The 22,596-nt window shown below is 42.7% G+C and overlaps 1 protein-coding gene across 1 annotated transcript in view; it reads left to right on the forward strand.

Annotated features, from left to right (window-relative positions):
• LOC148892051 (docking protein 1-like) overlaps positions 1-16,145 on the forward strand; it is a 17,138-nt gene extending 993 nt beyond the window's left edge. Inside the window, exons 3-7 of the mRNA XM_089006588.1 lie at positions 9,308-9,444; positions 9,530-9,640; positions 9,740-9,809; positions 10,144-10,316; positions 11,044-16,145. Coding sequence (XP_088862714.1) covers positions 9,308-9,444; positions 9,530-9,640; positions 9,740-9,809; positions 10,144-10,316; positions 11,044-11,934 — 1,382 coding nt within the window. The 3' untranslated portion in view covers positions 11,935-16,145. The remainder of the gene's footprint in view (positions 1-9,307; positions 9,445-9,529; positions 9,641-9,739; positions 9,810-10,143; positions 10,317-11,043) is intronic.
• Positions 16,146-22,596: the final 6,451 nt, after the last annotated feature.

Genomic DNA, 22,596 nt, shown 5'->3' on the forward strand with positions numbered 1-22,596 from the left:
GATCAGCAATGATTGGATTGGATTGGATTTGCCTTTATTTGTCTCGCAGTGGAGAAATTTACATTTCACAGCAGCAAAGTGATTAATACGGTCTCTTGTGGTACACAACTGAGGTTCAATGTGAATGACTACATTCATTTAATTTGGACTTGTATTGATAGAATTTTTTTTCCAGGTGGCACAGTTACTTGAAGTGGCAGAGTACAGGGAGGGAAGGGGAGATGAAGAGAGAGGGAGAGAGATAGAGGAAGAGATGTTATCTACCACGTGTGGACGTCTGTCAAATGAGAATTCCCGAACCTGATAAAAAAAATACATAAAAAATATGATGGACTAACTGTTTCTGCACCACTATTTTCTGTAATTGGATGCAAAATGGTGATATGCAAGTGACTCCTGATTGCAGTGATTTGCTGGATTTGTCAAGTTCTTCCCCCCACCTCTGTGTGCCCCCCCCCCTGCCCGTCTCAGCACGATCAGCTGCTCTGCCCCCAAACTTTGGAACTCACTTCCTCCCAACATTTGTAACATCGATTCACTTTGCACCTTCAAGTCCCATCTCAAAACCTACCTCTTTAACATTGCATTTTCTGTGGAGCTCTCTCTCTTGTTTCTATTTATAATTGTATTTTATTTATTGCATTCTATTTGTGATTGTAGTTTATTTATTATAGTACCTATGCTTGTCTGTGACTGTAAAGTGTCCTTGAGAGCTTTGAAAGGCACTGAAAATGTAATGTATTATTATTATTATTATTATGAAAGTTTTTAGTTTAATTCATAAGAATCAGACAAATGGAGGCACTATACAGTTCTATTTGGGTTACTGTTTAGAGAGTTAATGGCTTGGGGGAAGAAGCTGTTTAAATGTCTGCTGGATTTGGTGCGCATGGATCGGTAGCACCTGCCCAAGGGGATGAAAACGGTGATGGGCAGGGTGCGCAGAGTCCTTGTTTTTATTCTTGCAGTGTGCAAGTCCTCGAGAGTGGGTAAGGCGGTGCCAATGATTTTTTTTCCATCGTCCTAACTAATTTTTGTGGCGGCCCCGAATCAAACGGTGATGGAAGAACCCAGCATGGATTCAATGACAGCCGTGTAGAAATGTCATAGCACCTCCTGTGGCAAGCCATGCTTCTTGAGCAGCCTCAGGAAGTACATCCTGTGTTGGGACCTTCTCAGGATGGAGTTGGTGTTGACCTCCCACTTCATGTCCTGAGAGAATGTGATTGCCAGGAACTTGAAGGCCTCGACGGTTGACACAAGGCAGTTGGATAGTGTGAGGGGCAGCTGTGGTGATGGATGTTTCCTGAAGTCCATGATCATCTCTACCGTCTTGAGCGTGTTCAGCTCTAGGTTGTGATGGCAGCACCAGAGCTCCAGCTGTTCCACTTGTTGTCGGTACGCAGACTCGATGACCGTGGTGTCGTTTGCGAACTTTAAGAATTTGACAGCTGGGTACGTTGAGGTGGAGTTGATTGTGTAGAGGGAGAAGAGCAATGGAGAGAGGGCCCATCCCTGTGGGGCTCCAATGCTTTTGGTGCACGTTGCGGATGATATTTTTCCCAGTCTGACCTGTTGTGTCCGTCCCGTCAGGAAGCTGAGGATCCACTGACAGATTGTAGGGGACACCCCAAGCTGGAGAAGTTTGGGGATGAGGAGTTCCGGGATGATAGTGTTGAACGCAGAGCTGAAGTCCATAAACAGGATCCTTGCGTAGGTTCCAGTGTTGTCGAGGTGCTCAAGGATGTGGTGCAGCCCGATGTTGACTGCATCCTCCACAGACCCGTTTTCCCGGTAGGCAAACGGAAGAGGGTCCAGTGGATCCATGTGGTTCAGCATGAGGCGTTCAAAGGACTTCATGACTACAGACGTCAGAGCAACAGGTCTATGGTCATTCAATCCTGATGGTGCTGGTTACTTTTGAAGAAGATGCTTGACGTCTAAAGGACTAAAAACTCGGAAGCGATTCTCAAAGTCAAAGTCAGCTTTATTGTCAAATATGCTCATATAGATGAGAAGGTTTCTTCAGCCGTCATCTGTACAAATTTGAAGGTTTCGGACGTTTCGCCTCCTATCCAAGAGGTTTCGTCAGCGAACTAAAGTCTGACTGGTCGTATCGGCCCTATTTATATATCCCTAATGTCCAGACATGGCGGTGCCGGACACAGCTATGATAGGTCCCTACTCTCAGGGTGGGGGGAGCAGAGGACCACTCCCTGTAGCCCCACTGATTGTTCCGACATTCCTGACTAACGACTGGCCTATTTGCCCCACTCCCACCGGTATCACCTCATCAGCATTACGAATGTTGCCTAACCTGTTTTGCCTAAGCAGGCTATTGTATGAATGATCCAAATTGAACCTCACCCCACCAGACCGGTTTAATGAAGGATTTTGTTGTTTTATAAGAATCGCTTCTTTTACCCCCCTTTCAAACCATCTATGTTCTTTCGCCAAGATTTTAACCTCATTTTCGTCAAATGTGTGGTTGCTAGCTTTTAGGTGCAAATGTACTGCCGATTGAGGCCCACTTGTATTATCCCTGCGATGCTGATAGTCTTTTTATTGAGATTTTGTTGAGTCTCCCCAATGTACTGCTCTTTACAATTTTCATTTTTACAATGTATTGAATAAACTACATTACTTTGTTTTTCATTTGTTAGGCTATCGTTTGGATGCACTAATTTTTGTCTTAACGTGTTTATCGGTTTGAAATAAGTAGGAATTTTGTGTTGCCAAAGGACTCTTTGTAATTTTTCAGAAACTCCTGCAATGTAAGGTACTGCTATTCCTTTGGTTTCATTCCCTATTCTTTCTTTCTGACATTTGTTGAATGACCACTGAGGGTACCCACAGTTAGTGAGTGCTCTCCTGATATGTTTTGACTCTTTTTCTCTACGTTCAATGCTAGTTGGTATTAGTTTAGCCCTATGTTGGAGGGTTCTGATAACTCCTAGTTTGTGTTGTAAAGGGTGGTTAGAGTCAAAAAGTAAGTATTGGTCAGTGTGCGTAGCCTTCCTAAAGACTTCTGTTCTTAGAGCTCTGTCCTCTTTTATAATTATTTTACAATCCAAGAAGGCTAGTTGGTTCTCTTTAATGTCCTCACGAGTAAATTTAATGTTGATGTCTACAGAGTTAAGGTGATCTGTGAAGGATTTAATTTCTTGTTTTTTAATTATGACAAAAGTATTGTCCACATATCTAAACCAGTGTCTAGGTTTTGTCCCCGGGAAGGATGTGAGGGCCTGTTTCTCCATCTCTTCCATGTACAGATTAGCCACTATGGGTGAAACGGGTGAGCCCATAGCACAACCATGAATTTGTTTATAAAATTTCTCCCGAAATTGAAAATACGTAGTATTAAGGCAGATTTCCAATAATTGGCAGATGTGATCCACTTTAAGTTTGGTTCTTTCATGCAGAGAAACGTCCACCAGTAGTCTCGTCCTCACCACTGAGACTGCTGCTGGGGTTGGGACAGATGTAAAGAGAGAAGTCACATCGTATGATGCCAAAGTTTCCTCAGGTTCCATAATGAGGTCTTTGATCCTCTCGACAAACCCTGTGGTGTTCTCTACGTGATATTCTGTGTTACCAACCAACGGAGCTAAGATAGTTTTTTAAATATTGGGCTACATTGTATGTAGAGGAGTCAATGCTACAAACAATGGGTCTGAGGGGGAAACCTTCTTTATGTATTTTTGGCAGGCCATAGATACATGGCGTGGCCTCTCCCGGGTATAATGAAAAATGCATCTGTTTGTCTATATGTTTCCTTTCTCTAACTTTTGGAGACAGTCTATCATTTCTTTCTTGTATCTATTGGAAGGGTCCCTTTTTAGTTGCTCATAAGTGTTAGAATCACTGATTAACCTATTTATATTGTCTTCATAATCCAATGTGTTGAGAAGCACTGTGCATCTGCCCTTGTCTGCTGGCAAAATAGTAATATTTTTGTCTTTTTGTAGAGTAGTTAACACCTTTCTCTCTTCTAATGTTATGTTGGACGGAGGTAGTTTGGCACTACTGAGAAGGGCTGATATTTTAATGCGTAGATCATCTGCCTCTGCATACGAAAGTTTGTTGTTTTTAATAGCCGATTCAGTAGCTGTGATGTAATCTATTGTAGGTATTGTTTTAGGAGTCACTGAGAAATTTAAACCTTTGGTTAGTACCGCCTTTTCTGTCTGAGAGATCTCTGTCTGACAAATTTTTGATCCAATTCTCCCTTGAAATCTGCTCATTCCTAATTTTTCGCGTGTTTAACAGTAGCTGAGATTGTTTCAGTAAAAGTAATTTTTGAAATTTACCCTTTTGTCTCTCTTTGGTTTTGCTGTGGTGCCTCATATATCCGGATTTAATAAATTCACACACTTACACTTACACATACAGCACAGATGGAATTACTGTCCCCTCGGACCCAGTGTGCAAGGCATTTATAATGTCGCTAAAAAAAGACAGACAATTGACAACAGACAATACATGTACATTGTGAATGTAAAATTCTGGCAATGTCCATGCTCAGAGTGAATATCTTGTGGCTCGGTGGACAGTTGATTAAATGCATGTTTCCTGGAATGTTTTGAATATTATTGTGTGAAAAAAACTTTCCACTGAACTGAACTGCTATATATATATATAGAGAGGAAGCCAGTTCTATAGCGCAAACAATGAGTGTTGAAGACTTTGAAGCGTCCCGCGGCTGGATTTAAAGTTTGTTCCATGGCATCAGCTGAGCAATGTTGTCATGTGTGCTGATCGAGGCGAGTTTAAAGACAGTGAGTGAGTGCAAAGAAAAGCCACCAGGTCTCTTACTTGTCTCATTTTGTCTTAAATAGTCCTAACGTTGACTCATTTTGTATACTGTACTTTCATTTTGTATTTTTTAAATACCTGTCCTGCATGCTGCAGTTTTTGGGCATTCTATTGTTGCGCTTTGTCTTGTCATATATGTATGTTGTTAGCATATTTGGATATTCATACAGCACATATATCGATGAGAAGGTTACTTCAGCCGTCATCTGTACTTTTTGAAGGTGTCGGACATTTCGCCTCCTATCCAAGAGGCTTCGTCAGCGAACTAAAGTCTGACTGGTCTCAGGTTGGGGGGAGCTGTGGCCCCACTGACTAACGACTGGCCTATTTGGATCGTTCAGACAATAGCCTGCTTAAGCAAAACAGGTTAGGCAACATTCGTAATGCTGATGAGGTGATACCGGTGGGAGTGGGGCAAATAGGCCAGTCATTAGTCAGGAATGTAGGAACAATCAGTGGGGCCACAGGGAGTGGTCATCGGCTCCCCCCAACCTGAGAGTAGGGACCTATCATAGCTGTGTCCGGACATTCGGGATATATTAATAGGGCCGATATGACCAGTCAGACTTTAGTTCGCTGACGAAGCCTCTTGGAAACGTCCGACACCTTCAAAAAGTACAGATGACGGCTGAAGAAACCTTCTCATCGATGGACCACTCCTATACGACTGAGAGCTTACATAGACGTACAGCACATATATTGTACCATATTTGTTTCACTGTTCAAATTCATGAAAGTATGTTAATACAGTAGTCTCGTTATATCGATATCATATTCGATTATGCCACTATTTTCATTTCCCGTGCACATTTCTAGTCTTTTTATGTATAATTGTACTTTAATCATTTTGTTCTGTTTGTGTTTGGCATGGACCACTTTGTTTTACATTCAGGGGAATAGTCAACACAATGTGAATGATTAACAATATTCGTCAAAACCTCCAGAAAGACAGATGAGACGAGCGGTGGGCAAACATTTTGACTCGCGGGCCACAATGCGTTCTAAAATTTGACAGAGGAGTCGGGCCAGGAGCATTTGGAGGGAGTGTTTGGGCCGGATGTACTAAAGCATTAAATGTAGTGTGTGCCAACCTCATAGCACAGTAAGAACACTACAACCCAATTTATTAACTGTCTTTCAAATGTGAAAAATAGCCCTTATCATTAATAAATTTGTCTCAAGGAATATGCAAGATAAGGCATTTACATACTATTTCAGAAATACTGGGAGGAGGAAATATAAATAGATTAAAATAACATACGCACTGTGATTTATCAAGATTGCCTCTGTTTTTAATAAGTTTCAATCGAAGGTGCAAAGTTAAAGAAATCAACATTTATTAAAAAATGGAATCACTTTCAACATTCAAAACACATTATTACACTACAAAATAGTAAAGCTCAATAATATCTACTTGTGTTAAACTCCGTAAAATCATGGATGGATTGTCCTTTCTTGATTCTGCACTATGTACAGTCTTGTTTATAGAACGGTTTTTGCACATCTACATTTGCACAGTATACAGTTGACATTTTTATTTTGTTATGCTTAGAATATCTTGTTTTCTATCCTTTCACTCCCACCCCAACCCCATCCCTCTTCAATTGCTGCTGTGCACTGCAAATTTCCCCATTGCGGGATGAATAAAGGTATTCTGATTCTGATTCTGATTCTGACTGCGCCCTCTACAAACTCGCGACGAACGCCCTCGCCTTCACGCGCAAACAGTATCGCGTATTGTTGCCAAGCACACAGACATAGGCTGTAAATATCCTATCTGCAGCAGAAATTTGCATACTCGGCACGGCAGCCAATCAGAAGCCTGCTTCGTGCTTCGGACTTTCCCGAGTGTTATAAGGTCGTGGATTAGTATATCATTTTCCAAAGTAGATGCACAGAACCTCAGCCCCAGAAGAAAGATTCCAAAGAAGCTAACAAAATTTACGACGCTACAAAACGTCAACGTACATTATCCCGTGACTGTAAAGTGTACTTGAGAGTTTTGAAAGGCGCTTAGAAATTAAATGTATCGTTATCATTAAAAGCATCATGGAAAGAGGAGTTCACGTGGCTTCTAGCAGAGAACGCAAACATTCCTTACCATGATGAACAGTGTATGGAAAAATGACAACTGGAACAAAATCTTCAGCAAGGGATATTTACCATAAATTAAGCAAGGGAGCATTTGCTATAGGTACATCCTTAAAAAAAAAAAAACCCTTTATACTTTGCAACAATGGTTATTTTTTGCGATTAGTCGTCTTATTGTGTTTCAAGTTGTGAAAAATGGGGCAGGAAACTTTTCAGAGTTGTCTACCCTGGTGTCCGCTAAGTTTTTGTCATGAATTTCATGCACTGTTTTTACTATAATTTTGACAAGTTCGGCGGGCCGGATTAAAAAGCATAATGGGCCGAATGTGGCCTGCGGGCCGTAGTTTGCCCATGCCTGGACTAGACACTGAAATGATCAGCAGTCAGTCAGAGGCACATATAGAGACACACAATCAGCTCACATTCAATTTGTGACTGAGAGAAAACTGAGGCTGCCCTCAACCACAACGCTGTCAGTTGCAGATGTATTATTAGGGTAAATGGATATTATTTTAGGTTGTAAATTACCTGCCTCAGTAAAGACACAACATTGGTGTTAAGTGTGTGTTTGTGTATTTTGAGTGTGTGCATGTACGTGTGTGCGTGTGTGTGCTTGCGTGTGTGTGCATGCGACGAAAACATGCATCCAGAAGCAGGGTGAGCAGTAGAAGATGAAAACTAAATTTGGCAGCTTAAATAGACCCCAAGATTGTAGAGATGGAGTTATGTAAGCTCACCAGATGCACATTTTCTGTTGTTATTTGTTAGCACTTCGCATGCATGAACTTCTGGTATATATATTATATATGATGACTACCACAGTCCTGCAAAAATAAAATGAAAACCTTACAAAGAAAAGAGAGCATTGAATCAGCCATAAATTAAAATGCTCGTTCAAAATTTGCAAACATGTCTGCTAAGAGTAAAGAATGCTCAAGCTGCAGAAAGTAAGTAGCTCAGAGGATGCTCATTCTGGAGAAACAATCTCAATGATGACTTGAATTGCTCCCAAAGTATATAATGAACACCAAGGCTCAGATATTCATGAGAGCAGTCAATTTGAAACCTCTACACTTAGTGAGTTGACCCAAAAGTGTCTGTTAGAGTTGAAATTAAGAAATAATTGAAACTCACACAAAAAGGAGGGAAGACACATGATAACTAAAAACAATCACCTTAACAGTGTCCAACTGGCTGCCCTGGTAAGAAATGCGTGAACTCCGGAGTGCTGAATAGGGAGGGGCATTGTGTATGTGCCAATGGCTGATTTTGCCAGTGAGTAAAATGAGGATTAAAAACAGTAATATTGTCAGAGTAAATTATGCAAAAGTCATTTTGCAATAATGTTCCTTCCACATGGTACAAGTGTTTTGAGTGACATGAATAATTTGAATATAACTTTTTAAATGTATTTAAAGGACAACCAACGCCTCCGGACAAGTTGTGTCCCTAATTTGTAAAATCACTTCAAATGACTTCTACTGAGCGTATTTTACAAAGATTCCACAGCATATAGCTATATTCTACGTTTTAAGACTCACGCTGAAAGTTAAGGAAGTCTTGTTTTCCAGTTGATGACGATGCCTGACATGACGTCACGTCTAGAACGCCCCTGACCAAGAAAGTGACACACAATGCATTTTGGGTACTTTGTTTGGTCTGAAAACGTGTCGAAACAAATGTCGAAATTAGAAGGAAAACACATAAATAACGCGATAGTGAATTGTTGTGTGTTGCACCAAGACTACTATTTGATACTAGTTGACACAAATTCCCAGCAGACAAATCAGCCCATTTCCAACGGAGCTTGTGCTCCATCTTGTGCATTTTCCGGGATGCTACATTGGAGTCCAGACGCCTCAAAATGATCCGCAAGGACTTCTTTAATCGATTGCAAACATTTACGCTTTCCTCTTCATAACCATTTGAATCATATTCGTCACTGGATGAGTAACAAGAAAGCATCTTCTCCAAATCTGAAGCCATTGTTTTGATTTTCGAGCAAGGCAAGACGTCTTGGCGTGACGTCACGAACAAGGGGATGGGACCATCTGAAACTCGCCATCCCGAGGTCATTTTGAAGTAGTTTTGGGACACTTGAACTCATTTATATTGGTGTTTTGCATTTGACTAAAAATATCAGCCTGCATGTTTTGGGTGTTTTAGATGCAATAAAACATTTTTCTGATGTCAGTTAGGAAACAAACATGGTTTCGGTTGTCCTTTAAGTAAAGCACCACTAGTAAGTAGCAGCACCACTATACATAATATACTGTTAGAAATTCGTGACAGTGTAGCTAGAATCAATTTGGTAAAACCATCAGAACTGAAGCACAGTGTCGCAGGCACTTTGTGAGGATGGAAAGTCTTCCGAAATCTTTATGTTCATCATGTATTGTAGGTGGCGGTGGAGGAAGAGATCACGTTGCAGGCTTGAAGAAACACTACCAGCCTCAAGAAAGCAAGGTCAAAGTGATCAGACTCTCTGAGCTTATCAGTGTCCTGAGACTCCCACCAAATGCTGAAGCCTGTCCCACGGTACCTGTCATTATCACGAAACAGATTCTCAAAAAAACATAAAGGTAACGAGCAATTGCGAATTAAACCTGCAATCTGGTTTCAGGAAAACATGTCAGCTTTTTGTGTGGAGTCACAGGACAAAACAATGGTGTTTGCTACACAAAGAGATGACTGTGTGGACTGGGTGGAGAAACTTTGTCAAGGAACCTTTCAGGTAAGACCATCAATGTTCCTGGGTTTGATTGATGTTAATCAAGTTCCGCTCAAAACTACAATATTTTTGGTTCTGTCAATTGATCTTCTCTCTCTTTAGAAGAGCACTGGCTCAGACACGAATCAGCTTCATATGGAGGAAAATCAGATATATGCAACAACAAATGAAGGTAACAACTACCATAGGGTTCCTCGTTCATTCATTTTACGGACCGCTTTATCCTCACGAGGGTCGAGGGGGTTGCTGGAGCCTACCCCAGCTGTCTTCGGGCACTAGGCGGGGAGAAAATGAATTGGTTGCCGGCCAATCGCAGGGCGCACAGAGACAAACAACCATCCGTATACACAGTCACTCCTAGGGACAATTTGAGTTTTCAACCAGCCATGAATGTTTTTGGAATGTTTCAATATAGTATAATATTTATAACTGAGGTATGATCATAAAATGATGTCTGATGCCATGTGAATCACTTTTTGGACACAACTTTTGTCCCCTGTTTCCAGCCTCGGAGTTTTGTGTGGTTGTGCAAAAGACAGATGCAGCAATACGTTGTGGACTACAGGGATCATACTGGCTACAGGTTGGACAAAAGACCCTGCTTCTGAAAGATACCCGAAAGGTTGACATTGTCAGACAGTGGCCATATGAACTGCTGAGGCGATATGGTAAAGATAAGGTAAGGTTCAAATGATACTCCATTCAAATGATAAGGTAAGGTTCAAATGACTGAATGATGAACAAAATCCAGGGGAACATTGCACATTTGATTGACATCCTTTAGATGACATGAACATGGACAATCATATTCCTGATTGGTGCAAACCCTATGGAGAACAACAGAAGCCTGAAATTCAATTCTTCTCACTCACTGAACTGAAACAAAATCCGGTTCTGGTTTCAGTATTGACATGAATGAAGGGTGTAGAACACAGTTGTCAAACTTGTGACCGATCAGGCCTGCCAGATAGTTCTTGAAGTGCTCTCAATAACATGAAAGCAGGCAAAACATATATATCATATCACATCTTTTCAGCATGGCCCTAAAGGTCTTCATTTGAAATGACAAACTTATCCATCTATCCATCCAACCCCCATCTATCCACCCACCCACCCACATAGCTGTATATGTAGCTGTATTGCATACCTACATACCTATCTACCTACCTATACTGCCCAACCACCATCATTCACTCACCAACCCACCGTTCCAACCCATAAAACCCACCCCACCTACCTACCTCCCTGCCCCTCTGTCCGTCCATACACCCCTTTATGTATGTATGTATGTATGTATGTATGTATGTATGTATGTATGTATGTATGTATGTATGTATGTATGTATGTATGTATGTATGTATGTATGTATTTATTTATTTATTTATGTATTTATTTATTCTAACCAGGTGACCTTAACCATTGAAGCAGGAAGACGATGTGACAGTGGTCCCGGAACATTCACCTTTAAAACACAACAAGCTGAGGAAATATTCAACCTGATTCAGAGTACAATCAAGCACAAGACTCAAGCTGTCACATCAGTTAATCTTCACCAAGAAGATCACAAACCTTTAGTATCCAACAAGCAAGCTTATTCCCCTCTCCCCAAAATACCAGATACGACCAGCATGGATTCCATTCTAGAAAAATCAAGGTTCCCGATTAAGACTTCTCCCACCACAGAGGAAATTACAGGATTGCAAATTGATTCTCCTCATTCATCAGGAAATCAATTATTGTTGCCAGCACCAATCACACTCATGCCTCTACCAATGGTCCCTATACGAGTTACAGCCTCTGGGGATCTTCACGGCCATCCACCCGAAGCTGAATACGCCAACCCAGCTGACTGCATCCAAAATATACCAAAACCTCAAGTCACAGTGTCTCATGTCTATGTCGACCCCGCAACTGTTCTTCCAGTTCATCCTCCATGTTCAAAAGAATCGACAAATCCAATTGCAGAATCAGTTTATTCAGAAGTGTATGATAAAATCAGTTTGACCAAGAGTGAACCAAATGCCACTTGCAGTGAACAAATGGTGCATTTTACAGGGGATGAACCCATTTATACTGTACCTGTAAGCAAGGATGACAACCTTTCTGATCAAGTTGATGCCAAACCAGACCCTTTTGCGCACCTCTATGCGAAAGTGAATAAGCCACCCACATTGTCTACTATCTCTTCAACTGCAGCGCTCCCCTCTTTATCATCCTTAGCCAACAGCATCGCTGCTACTCAAATCTCTGACACTCCTCTTGATGATGTCATTTATGAAAACCTTGGCATCATTTGACTAAGTGTGTCTGGTGCTGAATCCAAAAACGCTGACTGTCCCAAATGTTCACTTTAAATTTAGAAAGGTAGATATCTGATTCATATTTCCATTTTCAGTTTTCTATACAATTGCATTTTCACCTCTTATAAGCCTATTGTAAGCCTTTTAAAGAAAATGTTGACACGAAAAAACATGGTGTGAAGTATGAATTAACTTCAATTCATTTACCCATAACCAATATCCACACAGTTGATCACTTTTGGGTTTTAGTTTTTAAATACCTTGTCGCATATATGAACCATACGAATAACTTCCGGGTTGAGTGAATGCTGGCGCGTCTGGCTGCCGCTGCTCCACTGCAGAAAAAAGTTATCCTGTGACTGTAAAGTGTCCTTGAGAGGTTTGAAATTAACAGTTCAACATGTTATTTTAGCATTGCTGAAATCACCATATGCTTGTATATTTTTTTTTACCATAGGCCAAATGTGCTATAAATGTAAATTGTTATCTTTTAACGATGCAATTGGTTTTTTTCAATGTATTATACTGTATATGTTAAGTCAACAGACACCATTTTTTGGCTGCCTAACTGACATCAGAAAAACATTTTATAGCATCTAAAATACCCAAAACATGCAGGCTGATATTTTTAGTCAAACGCAACACACCAACAAAAATTACTCAAAGTTGCCTAAAACTGCCACTAATGAGCTAGGAACTGGACAGATTCAGAAAGTCCTGCCCCCATGCTCATGACCTCACATTGGGAACCTGGCCAAATCCGGCGATCCTGGCCCACGCACAAACTGCCTTGCTGCAGAATCAAAACAATGGCTTCAGAAAGTTCAGATTAGGAGAAGATGCTTTCTTGTTACTCATGCATTTATGAATATGATTCAAATAGTTCTGAAGAGGAAAGCATAAGTGGTTTGCAATCGATTAAAGAAGTCCTTCCGTATCAAGCGATGAAACTGGTATATGAAGCTCAGTGAATTAACAATATAGCATCAACTTCTGTGATATGTGGCATATAAAGACATGAATAACAAATCATAAGCTACAAGATGTCAACGTCAATGTAGATTATTTAATGGTTGTGCATGCAAAAAGTTGGTTAAACTTTAAAGATGAAAAGTTACGACCTTACGTATGAATGGCCTTCTATACAATGGAGTTCATAATAACAACATTGTAGTGAAACGCAATCCCCAAAAATCCAGAATTTAATCATGGGGTCAAGAAAATCATTCGTGTTCGATTGAAAGAAAAAAACTGACTGTCGGAATGACACGTACCAGGTTTGAACCGTCCTTTTGGCTACACCAAAGAGCTTGGTCACCGTCCTGAAGAATATAAACATCTTTGGCTTTGAACAACTCCATTTTACTTATATACATTCAACAAAATAATTTAGATGACCAGCCTTGAGAGGAGCTCCACTTATATACATTGTAGCATATGTCACCGTCTTCTCTTCTCATTCCTCCGCACACAACATACATACAGTAAAGTCTCGTTATATCGATATTCAAGGGAGTACGAAAAAATATCGATATAACCGGGACTATCGATATATCCGACCCTGTTTGCATGTAATTTTCTCCGTGCGTGCATAGAAATAGTATCGATATAACCGGGACTATCGATATATCCGATATCGATATAACGAGACTTTACTGTATTGCCAATTGCTCTCTTTCACCATTGGAAGCACCTTCCTCCCCATAGTTAGGATGTAAGACGTAAAAGGCCAAAATATACGTCACTTCCGGCATCGTCATCAACTCGAAAACAATACTCCTTTAATAGTCAGCGCAAATCTTAAAAAGTAAAAATATAGCTATATGCGATGGAATCTTTGTAAAATGTGCTCAGTTGAAGTCATTTGAAGTGATTTTATAAATTATGGACGCTGCTATGTTCCGAGGTGTCTGTTGTCCTTTAAGAATCAACAAACTTGCTACTAGTTTGCCCCTGTGACTTTTTTCTAGACATCTTGATCTCGTCATTGTTGCTTGTGTTTTCTCTCTGTCACATTCGGATACGGCAGCAGATGGCGGGTTTGCGCCTCCCCGCCAATCAACTCGTTATGTCACCAGATATCTTAGGGGATTCATTCGGTCGTGTGATAGCCAGAGAATTTATGTGCCTCGCCACTGCTCAGGTTAAATATTATTCTGCTGCACATGTTTATGTGTCCCGGTTCGAGCCCCCCCCCCCCCTGCTAATTATCTGAATGTAGTCGGAGTGATTACTCTGTACTAGTTGCGATCCGTGCATTTCACACCTAGGCCTTCAGTGAAGTCCTGCTTAGTCCGACTTGAACAAATATCCCTCGTAATACCATAATTTATGACACAACGGCTGGAGATATCATTTACAAAAGCACACGCACGCAGTACTGGGAGTGGCATCACCTTAATCGTCTACAACACAGGCTATTTTCCGGAGCAATTACACATCAATAAATCTGCATCAGCAATTAGAACTTGTCACTATACGTGATACTGCAAACACTTAAAAATAAAAAGAAATTTAAAATCATTTGTCCACAAAGTTTTATGAAGTCCACCAAGAATATGCAATCTTTAACAAGATTTTACGCTAAATTACAAAATGTCAGTTTAATATAAGAAAAACAACAAGACGTTCACAAAACGAACTATTTGTTGAAAATAAAAGTAAACAAATCTTTTTCATTTTTTCTTGAGAATAGGCTTAGCGAGTTGTCCTCTCCTTCAGCCATTGTGGGTTAACAAAGCGAGTAGATATACAGTAAAGTCTCGTTATATCGATATCGGATATATCGATAGTCCCGGTTATATCGATACTATTTTTATGCACGCACGGAGAAAATTACATGCAAACAGGGTCGGATATATCGATAGTCCCGGTTATATCGATATTTTTTCGGACTCCCTTGAATATCGATATAACGAGACTTTACTGTACTTGGTTTTTCTGCTAAAGTTTCCGGGTCTGATCTGTTGTCAGCTTGGTTGATTTGCATAGCGCGAAATATGGAAATATCAAATGACAAAATAAATTAAACAGTTATATTTATTAAGTGATATGTACTTTAACGTTGTTTTCCATTTAACTTTTATTTTTTTTTTCAAAATCGCTGAATTTTCACATTTACCGTTCAATTACTAAGTAGAGACGAGCGGTGAGGCAGCAGCCGGTTGAGCCTCACCACAGATTGCTCAATCACTATGCTAACTGTGCTGGCTTGCTCTGCAGTGAGACCGCATTGCTGTCCCTCTGCATACCGCTATTAAAGTGTTCAAAAGCTTTTAGTATATGAACTAAATTTCTACAGTTTAGCTGTTGTATATAATGTACAGTCACTTTACACTGTAAACACTGTACTACAGTGTTTATTTTATTTTATTTTTTATCAAAACTGTCTGCACAGATGATGCACACATTTCTCCTGCCTCATGACAGGGGGCGCTGGTGATTACAGAGATTCTTCTTGTGCCTCCTCGGCTGCAGAATGGAATCAGTGACAGCAAGCTACAGTAAACAGTTAGCAAGTTAAGTGCAACCATCCAGTAATTTTTTCGTATTGCTTGTCCTTATTTTTAGAATGGAGGATTACATATCTAAATTGAAAGAAATAGAGAGACTTTTAAAACTGAAGAAAGATAAGAAAGGCTTTTACAAAGAAGGTATTGATGCCTTTCTTCAGAAGGAGCGGCGCATGGACTTCATTTATAAGTAAAGGTAACACAATACAGTAAAGTCTCGTTATATCGATATTCTCGGGAGTTAGAAAAAATATCGATATAACCGTACTGTCGATATATCCGTCCTGCGCCGAACTGCATTAAAAGGTGGGGGGGGGGCAACACGTAAACGGGGGATCTTTGATATGGCATGTCATTTTATCATTGGGTTCATGGATTACATGCTTTTTGTACAGTGCTGTGCCGATTACCATTTTGTATTTGGGAGACTTTTACTGAGCGAGTTGCTTGTTCTGTAGCCACAAAGGGACATATGTCTTCTTGTGCCGGTCCCAAGCCCGGATAAATACAGAGGGTTGTGTCAGGAAGGGCATCCGACGTAAAAGCTTGGCCAAAACAAACATGCGGATCAAACCTCTAAAGATGGAGGACACTGATTTGCTGTGGCGACCCCTTGAAGGGAAAAGCCGAAAGGAAAAGAAGAAGAAGTGAAGTGAAAAATACATTTGTGCATAAAATAAAAACGTCTTTACACTTTTTTAATGACTATTTCCTTTCAGAAATGCCACCAATGCAAAATCCTCACGTTCTATTCACACGAAACCACAAAAAAACAGTGATTGTTGCAAGCGACAAAGATATCTGAATGCTACACTATAAAATACAGTACATGCATGAAAAACCAAAACTGCAACATTTACATTACTTACGTTGATGAAGTGGTTGGTCTGAGAAGCGTGTTGCGCCCAAAAGCCGCCATTAGATGGCATCAAAGCGCCATATAAGAAACGGAGGTGGCCATCGGGAGCTCGCCATTTTGTGGCTCTTTTTTTTTGGGGGGGGGGGGGGGGGGGGTGAGAGATGTTCCCCTAATGTTGCCTCAAAATGGCACATATAATTCTTTAATCGATTGCAAAAATGTATGCCATTGTTGAAGAGTTGTGTTTGTGCGAATGCGTGTGCGTGTATGTGCGTGTGCGCGTGTGTTTGTGCGCACGAGCGAGTGTGTGCGCACGTGTCGTTTGTTTGCGCCTGCGCGCGCGCGTGTGTGTGTGTGTGTGTGTGTGTGTGTGTGTGTGTGTGTGTGTGTGTGTGTGTGTGTGTGTGTGTGTGTGTGTGTGTGTGTGTGTGTGTGTGCGCGTGTCAGCTGTTTTCTGACCGAAGATTGAGTGGACACTGGCGCGTATGGTCGCCTTTGCAATCAGTAGTCTCCACCTGCTGGCCGTGAGACAGAAGCACGGGCTACTCATAATAACTTCGTGCCGATCACAATACAGCATGTGACTTGGTGCCCATGTTTTGGGCCATGCTTGTACTTGTATTACAGCATAACTACAACAAAGAAATTAAAGTAACATGAAATGCAATATTCGTGTTCTTCTTTCGTGCAGTACATTCTATTTTCAGTTACAATAATGATCACATTCTGAAAGTTGATGTGCGCCTGGATGTTTCTTTAAAATAAAATAAAATGCACTCAAGATTGAGGTAAGGGAAGTGGAGACCAGCTCCTATAAAGATAGTTTGTTTTGTTTTTGTTAAAGGTTTTTATTGAAAAAGGTATATTCAGAATTCATCGATTCCAATGAGGATGGATGACTGGCAATTGTCAGTGACTTTAAATGAACTGCTACTGTAAAATCAGTCAGTCAGGCACAGACTCTTCTGCTTCGGCAAATGTTGTGGCCAAAATGCTGAAAACAGTCCACAAGGAAGGACAGCAAACATTATAATGCAAAACCAAAAAACAACAACAAAAAGCTGAGCTTTTCAAGACACAATTTTTTTTAAAGGACAACCGACGCCCCCGGACAAGTTGTGTCCATAATTTGTAAAATCACTTCAAATGACTTCGACACAGCGTATTTTACAAAGATTCCACCGCTTATATCTATATCTTACGTTTTAAGACTCGCGCTGAATATTCAGGAAGTCTTGTTTTCGAGTTGGTGACGATCCATACCGTGACATCACATCTGGAACGCCCCTGACCGAGAAAGCGACACACAATGCATTTTGGGTAATTTGTTTGGTCTGAAAACTTCGTGTTGATCCGTGTTGATGGCAAAATTAGAAGGAAAACACATAAATAATGCAATGGTGAAACGTTGTGTGTTGCACCAAGACTACTATTTCCTACTTAGCTGACACAAATTCCCAGCAGACAAATCACCCCATTTCTAACGGAGCTGTGCATTTTCGGGATACTACATTGCAGTCCAGATGCCTCAAACTGACACGGAAGGACTTCTGTAATCAATTGCAAACATGTATGCTTTCCTCTTCAGAACTATTTGAATCATGTTCATAACTGGATGAGTAACAAGAAAGCATCTTCTCCGAATCTGAAGCCATTGTTTTGATTCTCGAGCAAGGCAAGACATCTTGCGTGACGTCACAAACAAGGGGGCGGGACCTTCTAAAACTGGCAATTTCCGGTTTCATTTTGAACTAGTTTTTGGACACTAATCATTTTTATTGGGGTTTTTCATTTTACTATAAATATAAGCCTGCGCGTTTTGGGTATTTTACATGCTATAAAACGTTTTCCTGATGTCAGTTAGGAAACAAAAACAATGGTGTCTAGCAATTGAAGTTGTGATGTTAAAGGACAACCGACGTCCCCGGACAAGTTGTGTCCATAATTTGTAAAATCACTTCAAATGACTTCTACTGAGCGTATTTTAATAAGATTCCACCACATATAGCTATATTTTACGTTTTAAGACTCGCGCTGAACATTCAGGAAGTCTTGTTTTTGAGTTGGTGGTGAGTCCTCACGTGACGTCAGAAAAGGACCGTCTGCTGACCGTGAAAAGGATGCATTGTCGCATTGTCCTTCCATCACGTCAATGTATTTTGCTGTAGTTGTTTGGTCTGGGGACCTCGTGTTGCACCCAAAAGCCGCCAGAGGGCGTCCAAGCGCCATTTAAGAATTTATCAGCCAGTGGAAACGGAGGTGGCCACAGGATGTCGCCATTTGTGCCTCTTTTTTTTGTGAGAGATTTTCCCCCAATGTTGCCTCAAAATTGCCCAAATACATTCTTTAATCGATTGCAAACATGTATGCTTTGCTCTTCAGAGCTATTTGAATCATGTTCATAACTGGATGTGTAACAAGAAAGCATATTCTCCTGAATGAATCTGAAGCCATTGTTTTGATTCACAAGCAATGCAAGACGTCTTGGCGTGATGTCACAAAATGGGGGCGTGACTTTCTGAAAATGCCCAATTCACAGCTCAATCTTTTGCAGATTTTGGACACTTAAAGTCATTTTTATTGGTGTTTTGCCTTAGACTAAAAATATCATACTGCATGTTTTGAGTATTTTACATGCTATAAAACGTGTTTCTGGTGTCAGTTAAAAAACAAAAAAAAGTGATGTCGGTTGTCCTTTAAAGCTTTACTTTGAGTGACATTTTTTAATGGGGGCAATGTTGGCACGAGCAGTACTGTTATCGATTGTTTAATATGTTTGCCTCACAGTATAGAAGTGTTGGGCTGGATTCAGGCACCGGTCTTCCTGTGTAGAGTTTACATGCCCTCCCCTTGACAGCATGGCTGAAAAGGTGAAAAAGCTTATTTTGACAATTAACATCTTATAGTGTTGTGTTCTGTTCAGCTTGAGGATGTAGTTCAGCCCTATGTTGACTGCATTCTAGACAGACCTGTTTGTTCTTTAGGTGGTTCAGCACGAGGCGTTCAAAGGACTTCGTGACCACAGACGTCATAGCGACATGTCTATGGCAATGTATGGATGGGATGAGTCCAGCTTTCCACGTGTGTTTATTAAGCATCTTTAGAAGCCAGCAGTCAGAAGGAATGAGTGGCGGTATCTCTCGTTCTTGCTGTGCAGGTGTAACAGTCTCTGGCTGAAGGAGCTACACAGTGGTGTCATGGTGGTCATGAGGGAGTGGGAGAGGCTGTTTATCATTTCTTTAAGTTTAGCTAGTCTCCGTCTGTTGCGCACTTCTTCCAGAAAGTCCAGGGAGTAACCCAGGAAGGAACTGGCCCGCTTGACCAGGCGCTCGAATCTCTTTCTGTCCCGGGCGGTGATGCAGACATTTCGATACTGCGGCTACTGCTGAAATGGCTCTTCATCAAGGCCGAAAAATGCGACTTACACGTCAAGTCCCTCTCTGTCCCGGGCTTCATAATGGACCAGGGTGAACTCAGAGCGGATCCCACCAAGACCAAAGCCGTGGTGGAGTGGCCGAGACCCACTACACGTAGACAGTTGCAACGTTTTTTGGGTTTCGCTAACTTCCTCCGCCGCTTCATCCGCAATTACAGCCAGAAGGCGCTCCCGTTGACCCAGATAACCTCCACCAAGGCACCTTTGGGTTGGCACAGGTGGCTGATGCCGCGTTCCGCATGTTAAAACAGCTATTTACCAACACTCACGTACTGCACCATTCCAACCCTAACTGTGCTCACCTCATAGAGGTGGACACGTCCGATTCAGGAGTGGGGGCAGTGTTGTCTCAGTGCTCCCCAGTCCATCAGAGGCTCCACCCTTGTGCATTCTTCTCCTGTCGCCTCAGCCCCGCGGAGGCCAACTACGACGTGGGAAATCGGGACCTGCTGGCAGTAGTGTTGGCATTGCAGGAATGGAGGCACTGGCTCGAGGGAGCGAAAGAGCCGTTCACAGTGTTCACCAATCACAAGAACCTGGCGGTCCTCCGCTTAGCCAAAAGGCTGAACTATCGTCGCGCTTTACTTTCACCTACTGCCCATGGTCTAAGAACACTAAGGCTGATGCCCTCTCGCTGATCCATGACCCAGCGGTGAGGGAGAACTCAGTGAAGGGCATTCTGCCGGCTCAACAGATCCTGGGGCGCCTCAGGTGGGTGTCGGAGAGAAAAGTGCAGGAGGCACAGGAGGGAACCTTCGTCCCAGGTGGCTGTCCTGCAAGTAGACTGTTTGTCTCCTCTACGCTGCGTTCCGAGGTGGTGCAATGGGGGCACACGTCCAAGGTGGCCTGTCACCCCGGGGTGAACCATACTGCTCACCTCATCGCCCAGCGGTTCTGGTGGCCACGTCTCTCTGGTCAAGCCAGTGGAGACCCACCCCTTGGTTTCCCCCGCTGCCCAGCCTCCCCACCCTGCGGATTGTCTACACGGTGCGGGAATTATAGGACTCACGGCTCAGGGGTAGGGCTCTCCAGTACTTGGCTTTGCCTGGAAGATCGCCAGTGGGTCCCCTGCTCCTGGATCCTGGACCCTTCCCTTCTTCAGGCCTTCCACTCGGCGTATCCTTCGAAGCCGGATGGGCCGCCAGGAGGCGTCCGTTCAGGGGAGGTACTGTCACATTCGGATTCGGCAGCAAGGGTCAGGTTCACACCTCCCCGCTTGTACACACCTGCTGCCAATGACACCGGGTATTTAACAGGATGCATTCGGTAGTTCTTAGCCGGTATATTCATGTGCCTCGCCACTGCCAGTGCCCAGGTTAGACTCATCTACTGCACTTTCTGTTGTGTACCCGGTCCGAGGCCACCCCCCACCCCCTCCTGTTAGTTTCTAGTGACTAGTTACTAGTCGGGATTGTTGCTTATCGCACTTTCGTGGGCTTGCCTGTTTATGCTCCGTTTGTGTAGTACGCGGGACAGTTTTCCCCTTGCCCCCCTACTCGCACTTCGGTTATCTTTAGTTTGTATTTCTCCTGGTCCACATTTGGGCCCAGCGCCTTTAGTTGTACATTAAACATTCTGCACGGATCTACTGTCTCTGTCACTTGCTTTGGGAATCCAGCTCCTCATTTCGTTTCGACAAGATTCTCTGCCTTGTTCGGAACATGACGCCTGTGAACATTGAGCCCTTTAACTCCAATACAGTAGCTGTGTTATACTTAACACCCAGGACTGGAGTGTATCACACAATGTACTCCAAACCTGTAAGAATAACATTAAAGGAATACCCTGAAAATGGTAACAAAGTCTACGACTAAACAGACAGATGAGTCATCACGACTGAAAGAGCCGCTGACTTAGTTTTTTTATTAAATTTTTAGCCCATTGCCATAGCTGTAATGCTTCTGGGTGGCAGGGGCATTAATAGTTGTGCTAATATTGTATTTTTGTATGTTTGAAATTTCTCTGGGTCATCCGGTTTCCTCCTGTCACGTTTTGCGAGGTGGTGATGGCGGGTGCGGATCCCAAAAAGCAGGCAGGAGTGAGTAGGAGGTTGTTTGACAAATTGTATTAAATTAAAGTCAGCAGGAACAAAATGTAAAACATCAAAATCATCTGAATGGAAAAAATACAAAGTAGCAAAAGAAGCCCAAAAGTAAAAGCCCGCCAAGGTTAAACAAACACGTACACGATGCGTGCTGCACCCAAGCAGCAAACAAACAATGAACCGGCACCGGATGGTCGCGCCGGGTGTCCTTTTAAGTGTCAATGATTAAACGACCAGCACCTGCTAGGCTGCAGGCAGGGCTGACGTCGCTACCCGCTGGTCGCCAATCTGATCGGGACGACCAGCACCTGTGCAGGTGTAGGCGGGGCCGACAGCGGCCCCCGTTGGTCGCCAACCAGATCATGACAGTACCCCCCTTCAAGGGGCTGCTTCCAGAAGTCGCAACAGTCTCCCAAAAGGTCCACTCGCCAGGGAACGGTCGGTGGAGAGGGCAACCGCTGCCTCTCCAGCATACGACGGGCGGCGGCCTGATGGGAACGGGACTCGGCCTGGGGTGGACGAAGACGCAGCACGGATCGTCGTGGGCGTGAGTGCGATCCCTCTCGCACGTTCACGCGACGGCGCATGGCTCTGCGTGGACGTTGAACTGCCAGGCGCAGAATGGCACCCCGTACGGCCGTATGGGACCAGGTCTCGGTCGGACGCCGACGTGGGCGTGAACTGCCCGGCACCGGGGGAACGAGACCAGTCCAGAGCCGCTCCGGGATCCAGTGGTAAGTGGGGTCTCGGACTGACGTTGACGCGGACGTTGCACGGCTCGTCGTGGATGAGACTCAATTCGTCATGC

The sequence above is a fragment of the Hippocampus bargibanti genome, linkage group LG10 (assembly GCF_051943395.1).
Source record: "Hippocampus bargibanti isolate YZ-2025 linkage group LG10, ASM5194339v1, whole genome shotgun sequence".
NCBI lineage: Eukaryota > Metazoa > Chordata > Actinopteri > Syngnathiformes > Syngnathidae > Hippocampus > Hippocampus bargibanti.